The sequence below is a fragment of the Hemitrygon akajei genome, chromosome 19 (genome assembly GCF_048418815.1).
Source record: "Hemitrygon akajei chromosome 19, sHemAka1.3, whole genome shotgun sequence".
Classification (NCBI taxonomy): Eukaryota; Metazoa; Chordata; class Chondrichthyes; order Myliobatiformes; family Dasyatidae; genus Hemitrygon; species Hemitrygon akajei.
In genome coordinates, this window is record NC_133142.1 from 35,754,539 (window position 1) to 35,774,769 (window position 20,231).

Genomic DNA, 20,231 nt, shown 5'->3' on the forward strand with positions numbered 1-20,231 from the left:
TTGTGGCAGTGTTACAAAATAAAACTATATTTTTCCACAGTATTACTGGACTATCAGCAAGGGTCCAGCGCTGTGGTTCCTAATTACCTTCTTCTTCACTCTTGATCCTGTGGCTCTCATAATTAGTTACCTGGGGCTGCAATCCAATTTGAAGTGATGACAAGAAAGTGATCCATGAAAAGTAATAAGTTAAATCCAATTTCAGTCTGCCTCTAATTAAATGCACATGGAACTAATGACTCAACCCTACCATTTCAGTGATAATGTTAATTAGCTAGGTGGGAGTCTCTTTTGCAGTATTCTATGTGTAAACCAAGTAATAGGGGGAAGGGATGCCCATAATTACACGTGACATTTTTTTTTGGAACATTGTCAGCAATTTGCACATTAATGATTAGTCAAATACACTTACTTTATCTTTCGTATCTCCTTAAAAAAATGTTGTGTGCTGCACATCAGTTTGAAGAATTGATTTGCACTCTGGGCTAGGTTTTGCATTCTAATATGAGAAGCTAATAATATTTTGTACAATATCTGCCTTATAAAACCTACAAACATAGAATTTAAAATAATTTCTGTAAGCCCAGTTTAACTGAAAACTAGGATGGCTGGGTCAGAATGATACTTCAGACACTTAAAGCAAAAAACGATCAACAGCCAGGTGGCCCTAACTGGATAAACACTCAAGAGCATTTTACAACAATTGGCTTAATTCATCCTTCAGAATCAATTCCCCTACATCTTGCAGCAATTACCATCTTTGCTAGTTTAAAGACTATTAAGTATTTGTAAGACAACAGAAAAGCGATTTCTACATGTCAGACAAGCTTTACTACACAGAATTAAATTCAGTGGGTCCAGTATGCTAACAATCTATGTGAATGCGTGTTTTACACACACATGCTAATGTAGACATAAACACACACACACACACACAAATGAACACAAGCATGCATACAGTCAAGTTTGAAATACATGAGATTGATAAAAAAAAGGTGTCTAAATAGAATTTTAATTGTCAATCAATTAATCATGGCAAAAGCAACCTAATTGCTCTTATGAAAGTCACTTTCCTATTTTTCTTGACAAGTCAGTGAAGTCAGACAACAGTCAGCAATGGAAGCCTATTATAATAGTCAGCTGAATTACTCATTTGATCAGGAATTGCTACAATATTAACCCTACTTCTACAGTGACAATGGCACTTCGATCTTCAAACTGAAAACAAGAAATCACCAGAAAATCCTTCCCTGATGCACGTTAATCACTATCAGATTGTAAAGATCATTTTAAACCACTGCATCTAAAGTTAGAATTTAAAGAAAGTGTACTGAAGAGTTAATCCAGTGAGAATTTTAAGGATATCCTAAGCATGATTACAGTTCAATACTAGATTATCTGATCTCATCAATTAAACAATTAGTTTGGGGTGGAGCTATGGGAACAATAGGATGACTATCATTGGCCACTGTGCTCTTGGGTTATTAATCAGAAAGTCAGTAAATTCCATGACTCATACATATATACTATGTCTGAAGATGTTACTGGAGGTAACATACAGGGTATTCACCCATCTATCAGTGGAGATATTAAACTCAAACCCTGTCTGCTCTCAAACATAACCTGACACCACTTTGAAGAAGAGCAGGAATTAGACCTGGAGTTCAGGCCAATATTGATATCTCAACCAAGATCACTGAACCAGTCATTAGAAAATTATCACATTGCTATTTCTGATATAGCAATGTTGTTCATGGTGTCAGCTACATTTCCTATAGGACAACAGTAATATAGTAAATATTACAAGTTACACCCAATGAAGTATCCTTTTAATGTGCTTTATTGGTTGTAAAGTGCGTCAAAGTGTCCTGTAAGGGGTACAAAAGGCATGATTCAAACACTGTTTAAGGAAATGCAGAAAGCTTGTTTCTATTATGTACAATTTTACTGTGTCATTAAAAAGGGAACAATGCACATTACTGAATTATATTAAATATATCAATGAGAACAGCATAACTCAGATCAATCATGTAATGGAGAGTGTATACATTTAAATATAAATGTTACAGATCTAAGTTAGCATCACAATGATGGAGAGGTACACTTAATTCAAATGACTTTATAAAATATTCATAATAACATTCAGTTTGATCATTAAGCTTTCATAAGAATCAACAGTTGACTAAATAATATTCCACTTGGAGGCTACTGTAGATCTCTTCAACAAAATGCCTAGCTTGGCTATTAAAAAAAAGTGATTAGTTTGTCCTCATCAACATCCTGAAAGATGTTATTTTTTTTTTCATTTGCTTTGGGAACTTCCAAACACATTAGCAAACAAAGCATGTCTCCAGACCCTGATGTCCGGCCTGGCGTAATAGCTCATTAAGTTATGATTACATTGTCATCCCACTAAATATGGTGCATGACAGTTAGGTAAAGTTCTACGTAATTTCTATCCAAAAAAAAAGAACCAAGTACACACATCATGCATAATCTGTATAAAAAATACATTTACCTGTAGGGATGGTTGCTTGTCATTTCCCTTGGGAGACTTCAACCCACTAGCTTGTTGCTGTAGCAGAAGCTGCCTTGCAACTTGAAGAGCCTACATTAAAAAAGAATAACATTCACCTTTTAACCATAAATACACCCAATGGGACAGTTTACTACTCCATAATATAAAGAATATCAGCAAATGGTGTTGCATACCATTTGTTTTCCCATCAAAATCTACTAGTTAATATCCTTAAAACATTTAAGCAGAGAAGTGAAATTTATTTCCACTGATGGTAGTGCCACATATAATTCTGCAGCATTAAATTCTGCAAGTCTCTTTAAATCTACTGTGGTTTCATTGAACATAAATGTGCATCAACAAAAAATTCTGCATTCCAATGTCTTTTTACACTAAAATTTTAGACCCTTATTGATGGATAGTTGTCATTTGATATGAAATTTTCAAAGGGAGCAATGCATTATGAAGAGCTGGCTAGCATGTGTCAGAACAGCTAAGCCAAAGAATCCCTTGTGGCTTTGAGTGGGAGAAAAATAAAATGGGACACTGCAAAATGTTCTTCAAACCTAAAGATAAAACAAAAAAAATGTGAAAGTTATCCTAGTACTGGGGAACGTAAGATGCAGATAAAATTATTGGTCAAATTATTAAATATGTATTCACAAACACATTGAACTCTGGGGAAATCAGAAGTAAATTTAAAAAAACTCTGACATAACATCAAAGCCAAATCATACCCTAGACTGTTAGCTTTAAGAGAGTTCAGATGCACAAAATCATAGAACGTCTGCTGGAAAGTAAAACGGAGTTGTTTTATGCCCAAGCTACTCCCTTTTCCTTCTGATAAATAATCAAACAGAGTCTGTCCAGATGAAACAGAACGAGTAAGCCGGGAAATTTGATGGCCATCAGGACTATGAAGATACCAACAGAAAGCAACTCATAGTTCCCACAGTGACTTAGTTCCACACCTACATCAGCATAACATCTGAGTAAATAAATTCAGTCACTCTTTCCATTTCCCTCCCCCATGTGATTACTCCTGCTAGACAACAGTTCCGAACAGTTTCAAACATCGGATCACTTTAAAGCACAAAAGACAACTTTAAAGCAGCTGAATTTTATTTTGCATACGTGTTCTTGGTATTCTTTAACAACTGCATATTCTTTGTACTATATATGATATGACTCTATTGAGATTTATCAGTTATACACTCATGCCTTGTGTCCATATACATCACAAATTGATAAAATATAAACTAATCCTTCGTAACATTTTCCTTACTCCATGACCTAATTTACCAAAAATTTAAGGTTAAATCTTAACATTTGCATCTTTCAACAACTCCCTTATTCAGCTCATCAGTATTGTTTCATTTGACAGATTTAATTCTGGATATGACACAAACAATTACAGAGAAAGTGGGGAAGTTTACCGAAAGAGCTTAGTGCCTCTAAATTTCCGTCGGCTTGCAGTTGTTCTTTGGCTGTTGCTGTAGAGCGGGGGTTGAAGAATGGTGTAAAGATGTTGAATAAACAGGAAATGCTGTGCAGCTGAAGCACACTGAAATGAAAATATACTGGAAAGCTGCCCTTTCTGGCCAGCTCAAAAGGCCTGTTTCCACAGTAGCAATACCCACATAACTAAATGAGAGAGAAATAAACAAAAAAGTACAATAGCCATCTTTACTTTGCTCTCAAATTTATCCTTGATTCTATTCATGATAATGCTCCCTTCTATCAGGTGTGTGCCTCAATATAAATATCTTCCAGAACAGAAAACTACGCAAGGGAAGACAGCTTGTAAAAAGATGAGCTGCCACACAAACGTTTACAATAAAAATGGAACAAAATTCCTTTAGAAATCTTATTTCTGTTGTGGCAACTGCCTGCTGGCTCACAGGGACTGATTTGTTATTTTGCACAGTCTCAGCCTGTCTGTCATCCTGGGTGCTAATGCTCCAGTAAAATAACTCATTGGGAGCTGTCATGGGGATGTTTACACAAGACTGTTCCTTTCTTCATACAAGGAAATTTTTTTCTGGAATTCATCTTCTTTTGATCTTACATTCAAAGCAACACCACCATGATAGACATACAAGTCTTAAAGCAAATCCAGACACCAGAGATAAACTACCAGAGGGTGACAGACAGCAGCAACTAAAGCTCACAAATGTGGGTAACAGCGTGTTGTCTGAGTATGTATTATGACAAACCCAAGACATATTAGGTGGAGCTGATTGTTCATATATTAATGTTCAGAAAGGCAGGATCATATGACCAATATGCTGCTTAGAAAAGCAAAAGGGAGCATAAGTCATAGTAACTATACCACAATATTACAAGTTTTTACTGTTTAAAACTGATCACCTACAATGTATTCTGAAAACACTAAATAGAGATTACAGTGCAATGGTGCCAAAATGTAAATATTGCAAAGACAGTTAGGAACATAAGAAACAAAATTAGGAGTGAACCATATGCCCCTCAATCCTGCTCTCCCCATTCAAGGAATTCCTTACAGATCTTTTCACCTCAGCACCACTTTTGTGTACTAATGCAATTTCACTTTATTCCACCTACATCTAAAAATCAATTTCAACCTCTGTCTTGAATATATACTCACAACCTGGATCCCAGGAATACAGAATTCCAAAAATTCTCTGCCTTCCTCCCTCCACTCGCAGCCTTCACCCACTGTTCCCCACACCATGGGTTTAAAGATCTCATCTCAGTCTTGAGTTGCTGAACTCTTCTGCTGAGGCAGTAACTCCCAATTCTAAGATACTAAGCCAGGCAAATAATTATTCTGCATCTATCCTATCCTAAGAAGCTTTGTAAGAATTTCAAAGAGATCTCCTCTCATTTTTTCTAAATTGAAGAAAGAATAAGAGCCAGTCTGTTTAATCTCTCCTTGTAGAGCAAAGACCCCAGCCTAGGAATCAATCAGCAGAAACCTCCTTGCAGTTTCAGTAATGCACCTTTCCACCCATCAGGCAGAGCAGAGAAGACCAGACCTTAACATAATATTCCAGAGCAACACACACAAAATGCGGGGAGAACTCAATAGGTCAAGCAACTTATATGGAAATAAACAAACAGTCGGCGTTTTGGGCCAAGAAATTTCGCCGAACACCAGCGATCGGTCCTCCAGCAGTGACGGGATCTCCCTGTGGCCACACACTTCAATTCCACAGACCACTCCCACTCCGACATGTCTGTCCATGGCCTCCTCTACCGTCAAGATGAGGCCACACGCAGGTCGATGGAGCAATACCTTATCTCCCGCCTAGGTAGCCTCCTTCCTGCCGGAATGAACATCACACGCAGGTCGATGGAGCAATACCTTATCTCCCGCCTAGGTAGCCTCCTTCCTGCCGGAATGAACATCCAACTCACTGACCTCCGTTGATACCCCTGCCCCCCACCCTTATCCCCATCCCTATCTATTATTTTAGTCTGGCTCTCTTTCTCTCTCTTTTTCCCCTCTCACTATAATCTCTCTCCCCAGCCCTACCTTTCTTTCTCTTTTATTTCCCATAATTCTCCACCTTCCCCCTAGCCTATTTCCCTCCAGCCTATCACTTCCCAGCTCTCTACTTTATCCCTCCCCCCACTTCTTATCCCCCCCTCGACCATCCCATGTTACTTCACTCCTGATGAAGGATTTCGGCCCGAAACGTCATTATTACCTCCTCCCATAGATGCTGTCTGGCTGAGTTCTGCCAGCATTTTGTGTTTTTTATTAAATGAACTGTTTATTCATTTTCATAAATGCAGCTGACCTGTTGAGTTTCTTCAGCATTTTGTGTGTGTTGCTCTGGATTACCAACACCTGCAGAATCTTATGTTTATAAAATTTGAGTTGTAACCTAACACTCAAATCATTTGTATCATATTGCCTTTGATTGCTTGCTGAAGCTACATGTTAACTTTCAGTGATCTGTATTCAAGAATACAGTTTAAGAATACAAAGTGTCATGTTGCTTTGTGCTCGTCACTGTATCTATTGTTATATTTATTGTTACCATATGCACTGTTTACCCTTGTCAGCTTCAGGTCAGCAAGGAATTTCATTGCACCCTGGTGTATATGTCAATAGTATACTCTGAAGAGGAATCAAAGTCCTTTTGAACATCAACATCTTTGTCTTTCATCATTTAAATAACCTTACTAGTCATGGTCTTCCAAGTCAAAGGTAACCCCATCTGTTCAGTTTTCCATCTGTTAACCAATCTGCAATCCCGATATTTTCTCCAATCATTATCATTACCACTTCCTGCTATAATTTAGTTTAATTACCTCTTGCATGGCACCATATTCAAGATTGAAGTATGTGTATCACATGCACATCAAAACATACACTGGATTGCATCATTTGCGTTAGCAACCAACACACTTAGCGATGTGCTGTGAGCAACCCGTGTGTGTCGTGTGTCGCTAGGCCTTCCAGTGCAAACATTGCATGTCCACAATGCTTTGCAGAACAACATAGAACAAGCAACAAAACAACAACAGCAAAAAAAGGGCTTCACATTACTCTAACCCCAAGACGTCTTCTTTGCTTCCAACCTCTGGTAGACTCAAGTCAAGTTTATTGTCATTTAACTATATACATGTACATAAAGTATATAACCATACAATGTACATAGAAAAGAGGCAACGTTTCTCCGAACCAGGATGTAAAGCAGAGTAGTACACATAACACATGATAGCTTATAAAGGTAAAGATAGAATCTACAGATGAATCACACAAACTAAAGTGCACTAATATTAAATATTGTAAGGTACAGAACAGATTAACCAGTGACACTTTAAATATGATGTGGCCGGGAGTTCAGAAACCTAATGGCCTGGGGGAAGAAACTATTTCTCATCTTGGCCCATTCTTGTTTTTATGCATCGTAGCCTCCTGCCTGATGGCAGAAAGTCAAAGAGGATGCTAGATTGATGGGTGGTCCCTGTGTACATAGCACTCTTGATAAATGTCCTTGATGGATGGCAGGGAGTCTCCTTGATCCTCTCAACTGTACTCACAGTCCTTTGAAGGTCCAATGCCTGACTGCTGTCATACCAGATGGAGATGCCACTTGTCAGGATGCTCTCAGTGCTGCTTCTGTAAAATGCAGTTAAGATCGGGGGGAGCCTTGCTTGCCGCAATTTTCTTAGGAAGTGGAGATGCTGCTGGACCTTCATGTTCAAGGAGGTGATATTAAGGGACCAGGTGAAGTCATCTGTGATGTGAAATCCCAGGAACTTGGTGCACTTAACTCTAAGGAGAAGCCATGTATTCACAGAGGGGAATGGTTTGTCTGCACCTTCCTGAAGTCCACAATGATTTCCTTTGTCTTCTGCATGTTTAGGGTTAGGTTGTTCTTCTCAACCAATTCACCATCCACTCCACTTCCTCTCTATTCTCCATTTCATCAATATTCTTGATAAGGTCAATTACTGTTGTGTCATCCACGAACTTGTAGAAATGGTTTGAACTGGGTCCAGTGACATATTAGCCACTTGAAGAGCAGCGAGCTGAGCACAGAGCCTTGGGGAACGCCGGTGTTCAGTGTAATAGGAACAGTGTTCAGACTCTGGCTTGCAGATATAGGGCTTCGACTTCCCCAGAAGACTTAAACATTTGTGGCCTTGAGGGCCTGTCCAAAGTGGCTCAACTTCCAGACTCCTGATTCAGCCCTCGGGCCTCCATCCCTGTCACTGGCCCCAGGACCAACCAACCAGCGAACACTAGGCTTGAAATCTGGATTCACTGACAAAAGGACCCCAGACACGAGGCCCCCACATTCCCCAACAGTCCTGCCCCTAAAATCTAATTTATCCCCCAACTCCACTCTCTATCCCCAAGACCATCCCTACAACCTAAAATAAAATCACCTAAATCTATGTTGCAACTTCAACTTATTTTCCAGCTTGGAAACTGGTCTTCTGATATACAAATACATTGAGCCAATAGTACTCCTGATCTACTCTGCCTGAAAATATTCCAACAAAATTTATCAAACAAGACTTCCCCTTCATAAATCCATGATGACTGCAAACAATCCTATTATTATCTTCTAAGGGCCTTGCTAGCAAAGACTTTAAGTTCAAAGTTAATTTATACATATACTGTATACAACCCTGTTATTTATTTTTGTGCGGGCAATCACTGTGAATACAAGAAACACAATAGAATTAATGAAAGACCTCACCCAACAGGACAGACAACAAACAATGCACAAAAAGAACCACAAACTGCAAATACAAAAATAAAAGAAATAATAATAGTAATAAAGAAATAAACAGTAAATATAAAGAGCCTGAGATGAAGACTCCTTGAAGGTGAGTCTATAGGTTGTGGCAACATTTCAGCGATAGTGCAAGATAGTTTAAGATGGCTCCACTGAAGTTTGTGTGGCAGCTTACCGGTAGTTAAAAAGGGCAAGAAATATAACTAAAAACATCATTAATAACACTTTTTAATGAGGTAAATTTTGGTAACTTATCACTGCAAACAATGAAGTAGTGAGTGGAGGTGAAGCTGACTCGAATGATGAGCCATGCTTACACGTTGCAAGGTCTGAGCTTTACATATTTGAGACAGTTTTGGAGACGGCAATGGTGTCATTGTTGGAGATGGAGTTGGAGGTAGCGATTCCAAGAGGAGTCGAGGTGGAGGAATTTTGATGCCCGACCACCTAAACGGATTTGGTGAGGTTGTGTATGGGCTTCGGGGTGGGTGGCAAGGTTCTAAGCCCAGAGTGTATCGCTGCAGTGAGGCCTGGGTCCTAATGTGAAGCCGTATCTGGTGTTCGGACAATTTAAATACTAGTCCAAATAGACTGGAGAGGCAGTGTGTTGGGACCAGATGTGAGAATATTCTTGCATTTTCCAATTCCTTTGCTGAAAGCTGAAATTTTCCCAATTCTCGAGTTTACTGCACTTTCTGCCATTATCAACCTTTCTGTTCGACATACTCTATCTGTAACTTTCAAAAGCAAGAGTGCTTTTTCTGTTGAGCTTACAAGCATTATAATGACTTTTGCTGTTAACTATGTTCTAATTATTTAAATAAAAGCTGTATATAAACAGTTCACCCATGTTGTTACATCTCAGTAGTTGTGCAACCATGTGGGAAAGTATGAGAAGACCATAAGCTTCTTCCCATAATATTTGATGCCAATGTTGACTTCTAATTTGGAAGGACGTGCCATCTAGTGGCTTGAGTGTGAATGCAAAAAGCAATACAGATCCATAATCTATATGTGTACCTAATATTAAACTTTGACCAAAGACGATGCAGATTCAAAATATCCACTTCCTTTAGTACTATTCTTGAAAATATAAAATCCTAACAGCATATACTTCATGGATTCTATCACCTTCATTACTTAATCAGCAGTAAGTCATAATTGTATGGTATCTGCCTCAAGCATCCCATTCTCATTCAATGGCCATATGTGTATTCTTCATCACTGGAATAATTGGATGGCAACCAATAGCAGGAACCTTAGTTGATTTTTCCCCAGACTAACTTGGAATCCTTCAAGTCAACATTTAATGATATTGTCAACAACATTCTATTGCTACTAATGTTAGCTAATTTAGCACATTTAAAGCATCAGGTATAGGAGACATTCTGCATTGAATGGCTTACTACCAAATCAGCAAGTGTACCATGCAGGCCCATCAAGGATAGCTCAGACAGAACATTTTTATTGGCCGAGTTGGTTATTTTATTTCATATTTAAAACTGAGTAATAACATGATGACAATAAATATATTCATGTGATTTTATATAGAAATCAGGAGAAACAGTTTAAATTCTATAGCTTGATGCCATTTTTTGTTGATGCTAGCATTTTAGTCTTTGGTTTTAAATTCTTTTATTATTTTAAATATATAACACACAAACAATGCAAGTCAAACTCCATATTTTGCTGTTGTATAGATATTGACAGAATTCCTTTACTCTTAACTAGGTTACAACCTTGAATACATATTCAATGGCTGCTCTCTATCAACCACTGTGTTACTCTATGATGATGCAAGCATCAGCAAAATTAAAAGCTATTGTAAAACAATCAATATTAAAATTTTTGCACTCTTGCTCAAAATTTAATTGAGAAGAACATTATTATTTTATAACAAAATAGCTTTGAAACAATACAATTTCCTGCATTATACGTCAGTTTTTCACTTTTTTTGGTCCTGGGATTAAATACCTTGCTAAAAATAAGTAAGATAAGGCATGAGTATATCACCAGTCAAATGTAAAATGATGAATTCCAGACTTAGAGATAATCTAAGGCAAGAGAGAGGCAAATCTAAAACAGAGCCTGACTTTCCCTCTCAGTGGACTTTCAGAGATTTAAGGGAAAGCAATCAACATACAGAAAAGTAAAAATAAAAACAAACTAAAAATAGAAGGAAGGATGTTAAGGGCTTAAAGTCAGCATGAAGACTATTATTTATAAAATGCACATAAATGAATTAAATTACTTGCTATAAAACAAAAGCCATTTGGTGTTCCAAGTTGTTCTTAGTGCTAGGTGTTCCTGGAGTTTGATTCAAAGGCAACATTTACAAATCAAAGGAAGAACAAAAGGAACAAAAATAAAGCAATAAACACATTGTTCCTAAAAGTATGCAACAAAATCAAAATGTTAGCAAAGCACATTAAAGAAAAAAATATGAGCAATATAGCAGCAAAATGGATGTCAGGAAAGACACATAATTACAAAACAAAACTGAAGAGGCAAATGAATGCACTCAGTTATCACACTCACAAGTCAAATTATAAAGATTATTAACTTTTTGATCTCAATTTGCAATTTCTGTATTTGATTCCAATCTTGGTTTTATCCTTTTTTTAAAAATATCTGTAAGCTTCCACAGTCTAGAAATCATTTCAAATCTCTCTGTTCTTACCAGTCTGGCGATGTGTATTGATTCCTCTTTAATTCTACTCAAAGTCGAGATTTGTTACAAAGTGTAACTAACTACATGAAGCTCAGGGAGATAAGTATTTTACAAACTCCTTTTGTTTGCTGTTTTTACAGAGACAAGGCCAAGAGCTTCCAGAGGTAATGCAAATAAACAATCTCACTCATGTGACCACATTGGCTCTGCGGTGGTTCTAATGTGCTGGACCACTTTTCATGCTCTTTCTCAGGGCCCACTTCTCAAGGACATCACGCCAGCACAGGCTTTGATCAATTGAGGGAGAAGGAATTGGAAGATCAAGCCTGTGATTTTGCACACTGTTCATGGTCTACCGGATCATTGTGATCCCTACTCAAACCCGTCAAGAACCTGGAATATCTCATGCCAATGGAAGAATACCACCGATATAACTTCACAAAATCTTCCAAATTCACTGGAAGTATAACTGAACCAATGACAGCATCATCTCCTGGGTCGACATTCTTAATATTGAGTCCTTACGTATTTTCATTTAGCTTTGTTGGGTTGGAGACACAACAGACTGCAGGCACTGGCACCTGGAACAACACACAAGAAAGATGCTGGAGGAACTTGGGCAGCACTGATGGATGGAAATAGATGGTGAACATTTCCGATTAAGATCCTTCTTCTGGACTGCTTTGTTGAGTTCACTGTGTTATCCACATGGCTGACTCCAGACTTCCAAAATAGGCATTTTATTCCATGCTCTGTTTGTGAGAGGAGATTACCAAGCAGATAGAAATAGATTTGAGAATGTGCCCATAGATATCTCAGACATTGATTCCTAGAAACCTCTGATGCATTACTATTTAACATGTAGAAGGAACTTGCAGGATAAAATTGAGAAACTTGGGGCCTTGCATTAGGAACGTGAGGAAGCCTATGTATCACCTCACAAACTACTCAGCCACCCACTTCATCATGCACCCCTTCCCCATCTGTGGAAAAAAAACTCTATGACACCTACATTGGTCTCATTAGCCATTATAAAATCTACAAAAGTCAGAGTTATTTTTGATCCTGATGAAATGTCTTAGAAATGAGGCTATTGGTCTCTTTGCATGGTTCCTTTCAGAAAGAAGGTCTATGTGTAATTAAAAACAAACACACAATCAAAAGTCACTATAAAAGTACATAGTCCTTCAATCACACTGTTGGCTGTTTGTATATCTATGATCATTAACCAGTTTGTGTAACATGGAATTTGGAGAATATAGGCAGTTCACTGCACCACAGCTGACCTGCATTGCATCCTAAATCCTCAATATTCTGACCTGTGGGTGAGTCTCTTCTTCTATTTCTCTTATGCAGCAATAGGACATCTGCAGTAAGAAGCTATATCCCACTTCCGATAAGAACATAAGAAACAGGAGCAAGTGAGACCACCTGGCCCACCAAACTGCACTGCCATTCAATAAGATTATGGCTGATCTGGCCACAGACTCAGCTCTACCTACCCGCCTTTACCCCATACCCTTAGTTCCCCTGCAATACAAAAAAAATCTATCTGTCCTAAATAGATGTAATGAGATAGCTTTTACTGCTTCCCTGAACAGAGATTTCCAGATTCACTACTCTCTGGGAAAAGAAGTTTTTCCTCATCTCCATCTTATTTCTACTTCCATGAATCTTGAGGCTATGTCCCCTAGTTTTAGTCACATCTACCAGGTGAAACAGCTTTCCTGTCTCTATCTATCTATCCCTTTCATAATCTTTTATGCCTTCGTAAGATCCACTTTCAGTGGATTTCAGTGAGCATAATCCCAGGAGAAACAGTCTCTCTTAATAGGCTAACACCTTATCTCTGGAATCAAATTGGTGAACCTTCTCTGCACCACCTCCAAAGCCAGTATATCTTTCCTCAAATAAGGAGGCCAGAACTGCATGCAGTACTCCAGGTGTAGCCTCACAAGTACCCTGTACAGTTGCAACATAACACAACTTCTCTTGCTCTTAAACTCAATAGCTCTACCAATGAAGATCAACATTCCATAAAACCATTAGACACAGGAATAGAATTAGGACATGTGGCTCATCAAGTCTGCTCCAACACTTGATCATGGCTGATTTATTTTCCCTCTTAATTGTATTTGCCTTCGTGATAACCTGTTGCACCTGCAAACCAACTTTCAGTGATACATACACAAATCATTCTATCTGCACAGCCACAGGCCACAATCGTTAACCATTTAAATAATAATCTGATGTTATATTTTTCCTTGCAAAGTGGATGACCTCAAATTTACCAGCATTGTACTCCATCTGTCAAACCCTTGTGCACTCACCTAACCCTATCTATACCTCTTTGCAGGTTCTCTGCACAAATTGCTTTTCCACTCAGTTCAGTGTAATTTCTGTGCAGAACTAGTTTTTATTCCTTCATGGTATATTGCAACAAGACTAAAATTTCAAGTTTATGAGAATCAACACAATCTGTGAAAAGGTTTCATTTGTCAGGATCTAGACGTGGTAAGCAAAGGAACGATATATCAGCCCTACCTGATTGACATCAGAAAGTGATAGTGAGCAACTTCTTGAACGATGCCCATCTAAAGATAATCCCACAATGCTCCTACATGAGGAATTTCGGAAGTGAGGTTCAATGCCTCTCTATGTGGCTATTTCCCTTATCTTGCTTAGTGATAGGGAGTATAGGTGTGAGAGAAATTTTTAGAACAGTGTAGGCCTGATGAGGAATCTTGGCCTGAAATATAGACTGTTCGTTTACCTTTATAAATGCTGCCTAACCTGCTGAGTTCCTCCCCAGCTTTTTGTACATGTTGCTCAAGATTTACAGCATCTGCAGAATCTCTCGAGTCTCACAGAATTTATCTGGCTGGTCCAGTTCAGTTTCTGGTCAGTGATGACTTCCAGGTTTCTGATGTTCTGATGGTGCAGATGGTCATTGCTGAACAGTTTTGGGGAAATAAATTTTACCTGCCACTTTCCTATCTATCTTCTAGTGATACATATATCCCTTGTTTTAATCCTCTTCCCCTTCTCACTCATGGAATGTACCAAACTGTGGCCGAAACATCTCCTTTTTAAAAGCCTCCCATATTTCTACCAAATAGAAATGAGCATTCTACAGCCATCAATAGACATTCACACAAACAATATTTTTATGTATGGTTAGTCATTGATTAAGCAGTTGAAGATGAATATTGAGCTTAAAAACTGAAGATGCTGAAAATATAAAAAAAATCAGAGGACACTATAAGTATTAGGGAGGGAGAAACAGAGTTTATATTGATCTCCAAAATGTTAACACTAATTCTCCTTCCATAGATGTTGCCTGACCAGAAAAGAGCTTCCAACACTTTCTGTTTTTATTTCAGATTTCCAGCACAGTGGATTCTAGTTAATTGAGCTGTCAGTATCGGGGCAGCCACTTATTTGGTACAACTCTTAAAGAACAGAAACTAATCCAAAAAAAAAGCTGGGATTCCCTTCGTTTATTTGGGACACTATGCCACTTAATTGAGACAAGAGTCTGTTGCCAAACAGTTTCTAACTACCATCAATCCTTAAAACAAACACTTTTTAAGTAGCATCAGTTGCACGAGTTTGTGTTCAAAAAGCAGTAAATTTTGTCACTGATTATTAGAAAGAAGTAATCAACGAGACAATTCAGAACTGTTTCACTCACTGCAGTTTTTACCATTCAGGCTTGGAGATGCCAGAAATGGCCAGATGTTAAAATTAAACAATTAGGATCAACAAGTTAGAAACTGTTAAGTATTTGAAGGTATTAGAATCGTCTTGAACGTTACAATGAAAATAAGGATGCAATTATACAAAGGCAATCCATAAACTGCACTAGGTGTCTGCATTGATTTTGTTCAGTTACGGTCAAACAACAAAACACAGTAGTGTACACTGGGTAAATTCCTCCATTGATAACAATTAGAACATAACAAATAGAAGCAGGAGTAGGCCATCCGGCCCACCCAGCCTGCACCGCCATTCAATATCATGGCTGATCAGTCCGTAAACTCAGCTCCATCTACCTACCTTTTCCCCATAACCCTTAATTCCCTTACTATGTAAAATCTATCTAGCTGTATCTTAAATATATTTAGCAAAGAAGCCTCAACTGCTTCCCTGGGCAAAGAATTCCAGAGTCACCACTCTCTGGGAAAAACAGTTTATCCTCATCTCCATCCTAAATCTTCCCCCTGAATCTTGAGGCAATGTCCCCTAGTTCTAGTCTCACTGACCAATGGAAACAACTTTCCTACTTCTATCTCATCTCTCCCTTTCAAAATTTTGTAAGTTTCTATTAGATCCCCTCTCATTCTTCTGAATTCCAGAGAGTATAGACCCAGGCGATTCAATCAGTTTTATAGCACTGTTGTAGTATTGGTAGTGTTCCAATAAATCCTGTATTTCACTTAAATATATAACTTGTAACTGAATTAAAAATAGTTTGTGTCTATTATATCTTTTTAACTATTTCCATATAACTTCAGTTAATCGGGGCAGCCTATTAATTGGGCCAATATATACTGGTCCTGAGGTGTCCTAATTAATTGGGATCCACTCTATCTGCAATATTTATTATTGTAATTATCTGGGGGTTAGGACTGTTAAAACTCCAACCAATTCTGGAAGCATTTGCAGCGTTTTTATATAATTATGGTTGTAGAGGTGATGCTGTTGATTGTCATAAACAGCAAGTCTCTCCAAACACAAAAAAAATTATAGATGTAAAGTCCATTATGACTAATTAGGATATTCAAAGTTATTTCAAAACACTATTGACAATAGTTGAAGTAATTCAACCATTTCAATAAAGCTATTATAATAATAATCACATATACAGTAAGACCATGTAACTCACAAAATTCAGTACCAATCTTTGCCCATAACTTGCCTCAATGATAAGTTAAAATAAAGGTCCTCTAATTGGCAATTTCACTGTACTAAACTAATAGTACTATTTGAAAGATATTGCTTCAGCGTAGTCATTGTCTAAAGCCAAGATAATCTTGGACTTAACAACTGCAGTCTTCTGAGCCAACATATGTTGTAAGAGTAACTGACTTAACTCTTTATGTACAATAGTTGATATAATCTTTTGTTCTTGAGTATTATAATTCCCTACATGGATAAAATATCTTGAAACTCAATGCATGGAAACACATAGGTAAGTTCTACTTGACCCCAAGACAGTATTGCTAAATGATAATTTAGTTGCTTCTAAACTTCTAAAAATAGTGCTTTACTCATTGTAGCTACTAAGACCATCCCTTTTCCTTTTTCAAATTCTACTTTCACTGAAAACTTTTGACAACATTTTCATTTTTTATGTGAAAGCAATTGTTTCTCATTCACAATATTTTCAACACCTATAGCATCTTTTCCAAAGAGATACTGGACACTGGTGAGGCATAATTTGGAGAATTGTGTGTAGTTTTGGTCAGCTACCTGCAGGAAAGATGTAAGTAAGGTTGAAAAAGTATACAGAAATTTTACAAGGATGTTGCTGGGTCTGGAGGATCTGAGTTATAATGAAAGATTGAATAGGTTAGGACTGTATTCTTTAGAAGACAGAAGATGGAGAGGAGACGTGATAAAGGTATACAAAATTATGAGGGGTATAGAGAAGCAGGCTTTTTCCAGGAGGTTGTGGGGGATTAGCAGAGGTCATGGGTTAAAGGTGAAAGGAGAGAAGTTTAAGCAGAACATGAGGGGAAACTTCTTTACTCAGAGGGTCGTGGGAGTGTAGAATGAGCTGCCAGCACAAGTTGTGCATGTGAGTTTGATTTCAATGTTTAAGAGAAGTCTGGATAGGTACATGGATAGTAGGGATATGGAGGGCTATGGTCCTGGCGCAGGTTCATGGGTGCAGGCAGTTTAAATGGTTTTGGCATGGACTAGATGGGTCAAAAGACCTGTTTCTGTTCTGTAACTCTCTATGACTCTATACTGTTCAAAACTTGTCACCAAAAGCCCCAACTCTATTCGTACATCTTTGATTTGTTTCTACAGCAATCCTTATTCCACAGGCAAATCATTGTCCAGTCTGCATCATCATTGTCTAAATCCAGTCTGAGGAGTATCAGTTTATAAAGTTACTTCTTAAGATACCTAAGTATCTTAAGATACTTCTTAAGTGATCATGACCTTAACTTAGCACCACTTCTTTGTGATTTTCTGTCAGTAATGGCATTTCCAGAACTGCTTTAACCTAGGCTGGATCTGGATATAATTCTGGGTCCATGGCAATAGCTCTAAAAAAAAACAATGTTTTGCTGCTATTACTTTACCTAACATACTCAATGATCTCTGAACTTTTGAAGAAATGAGTCTAAATGGTAATCATAATCTTAAGTCACTTATTCTAATTCTTATCTGAATCCTACAAGGGTTCCCAACCTGGAGTCCATGGACCCCTTGTTTAATCGTCTTGGTCCATGGCATAAAAAACATTAGGAACCCCTGTCCTAGAGACACAGCATCATCAGGAATTAACTAAAGTAATTTCACCAATTTATATACTTTCATTTGGAAAAGTTCAATAATAAATTTGTGCTTCTGTTGTCGTCCCAAATGGTGAATGGAAAGTAGTTACAAACAACAATGTTCAACTAAATTGATGTACCAAAAGTCATTTCAAATACTGTATGTGGAAGGCTAGATATTCTATTATTACAGTGGCTATAAAGGCTAACAGGTTTATTCAAGGCTATAGGATGTAACCATATTTACCACAGATGAACTGATACAAGCTTTCAGAACTGTGACTGGAATCAGAACATAAAGTCTAACTGAAATATCTAGTAACTTTGTCTGCTTTTGTCTAATGCTAACATTACTGCTTAAATACTCTCCTTTATGTTGTCAAATTCCATCACTGTACAAACGAGTATACTTCTGCATTAAATATTCTTTGGTTCCTGTCTTATAGCCATTGACATATGAACACAGATTCCAGTGGATGGTGCTCGATAGTTTTTGAATTATATATACCATACATGATATATACCCATGCTCAAATATGCCTTTTAGTCCAGCAAAAGTCACATTTCCCACTAACTTTCATTTCACCATACACAGTTTATTGGTCAAACAGGATCAATAATTATATCTGTCCTTCAACAGGGACACAAGATTTACCAATAAGCTATAATCATAGATTTACTGCGAGTGTTTCTGCTTTTGCAAGTTTAAAACCTTTGGAAGCTTCTTCGTACCTTGAAACAGTTACATTTCACTGGTTTCCTTTACATGCTGGAGATTTCAGATGACCACCTGCCTCTGATAGCACACAACTCATCATTCAAAAAAGCACTGACCACAGACAAAAAAAAGTTGTTCCTAGCTCCTCATCAGTTGATTGGCCTGGGTGATTACATTTGTTCCCAGCACAAATGCTTGCAAAATTATTGATCTTTATGTTCCTTTAATGTGCTAAACTAGAAAAAGGGAGTAATTCTCTCCTGTAAAACTCAGGTTCTCTTTCATAATTACAACATTCATGTCCTACATTTTTACCCTTAGTTTGAGCTTTTCTATCACCCCCTAAGGTTCTCTCGAGCTTACAAGCTGCTGACATACTGTTCACTTTCTGTCTTGTTGAATCACTAAGTTACGAAATGATGAATCCCCATGCCATCTGTTTTTCAAAGATCAGATCTTTCTCAAAGCTCTCTTGCTCTCAGTTTTGAATCTACAATTCTAAATCTAAGTATTTAAGTATTTCACCCAGCATTATGACTGTCAGAATTCTCGGTGAGTTTTCAGAAAGGTGATCTTTACTGATCACATGTTTCACTAGCATTTTGTCTTCTCCTATTGTATTTATATCTCTCAAAAGGGAATAGCTCTTCACAATTCTCAACTCTGATATCGACTATCAAAACATGGAAGCATTATGTACTCCCACAGCCCCAATAATCCTGTGATTTCACTCTGAGGCTGACTTGAGAGCATCCTTCAGGAAGGGTGAAATCACAGAAAGCATCTGACCCAGATGGGGTAACTAGACCTGTGCTGATCAAATGCTGGAGTGTTCACTGAAATCTTTAACCTCTCGCTTCAGCAGTCTGAGCTGCCCACCTAGATGAAGCATGCTTCAATTGTACCAGAGCCTAATAAGAATATGGTAACCTGCCTTAATAACTATCATACAGTAGCACTTACACCCATTGTGATTAAGTGTTTTAAGAGGTTGATAAGGAAACATATCAACTCCTGCCTGAGAAGTGACTTGGATCTGCTCTAATTTGTCTATCAGCACAACAGGTCAACAGCAAATGCCAGTTCACCGGTTCTTCACTCAACCCTGGGAGCAAAGATGCATACATCAGGATGATCTTTATCAACTACAGCTCGGCATTCAATACTGTCAACCCCTCAAAACTGATTAGTAAGATCAAGACCTCGGCCTCAGTACCTCCTTGTGCAATTGGATCCTCAATTTCATCACTTGCAGACCCTAGTTAGCTTGGATTGACAACATCTCCTCTACAATATCCATCAGCACAGGTGCACTACAAGTCCGCTGCTTGTCTCTCTTTATGCTTATGACTGTGTGGCTAAGCACAGCTCCAATGCAATATTTAAGTTTGCTGATAACACCACTGTCACAGGCTGAATGAAAGGTGGTGATGAATCAGCATACAGGAGGGAGACTGAAAGTCTGGCTGAGTAGTGCCTCAACAACAACCTCTTAGCCAATGTCAGCAAGACTAAAGAGATGATTATAGACCTCAGGAGGAGGAAACTGAAGGTCCATGAGCCAAGT

General features: G+C 38.0%; 1 protein-coding gene across 8 annotated transcripts in view; it reads right to left on the reverse strand.

Moving 5' to 3' along the window:
- Positions 1-20,231, reverse strand: part of foxp1b (forkhead box P1b) — a 528,108-nt gene that overhangs the window by 178,573 nt on the left and 329,304 nt on the right. For 7 of the 8 annotated variants that reach the window (XM_073072380.1, XM_073072379.1, XM_073072378.1 and 4 more), the window contains one exon: positions 2,519-2,608. In XM_073072380.1, coding sequence (XP_072928481.1) covers positions 2,519-2,608 — 90 coding nt within the window. Of the gene's footprint in view, positions 1-2,518; positions 2,609-3,954; positions 4,032-20,231 lie in introns of those variants that run through there. The other variant, XM_073072383.1, reaches the window with a different exon arrangement.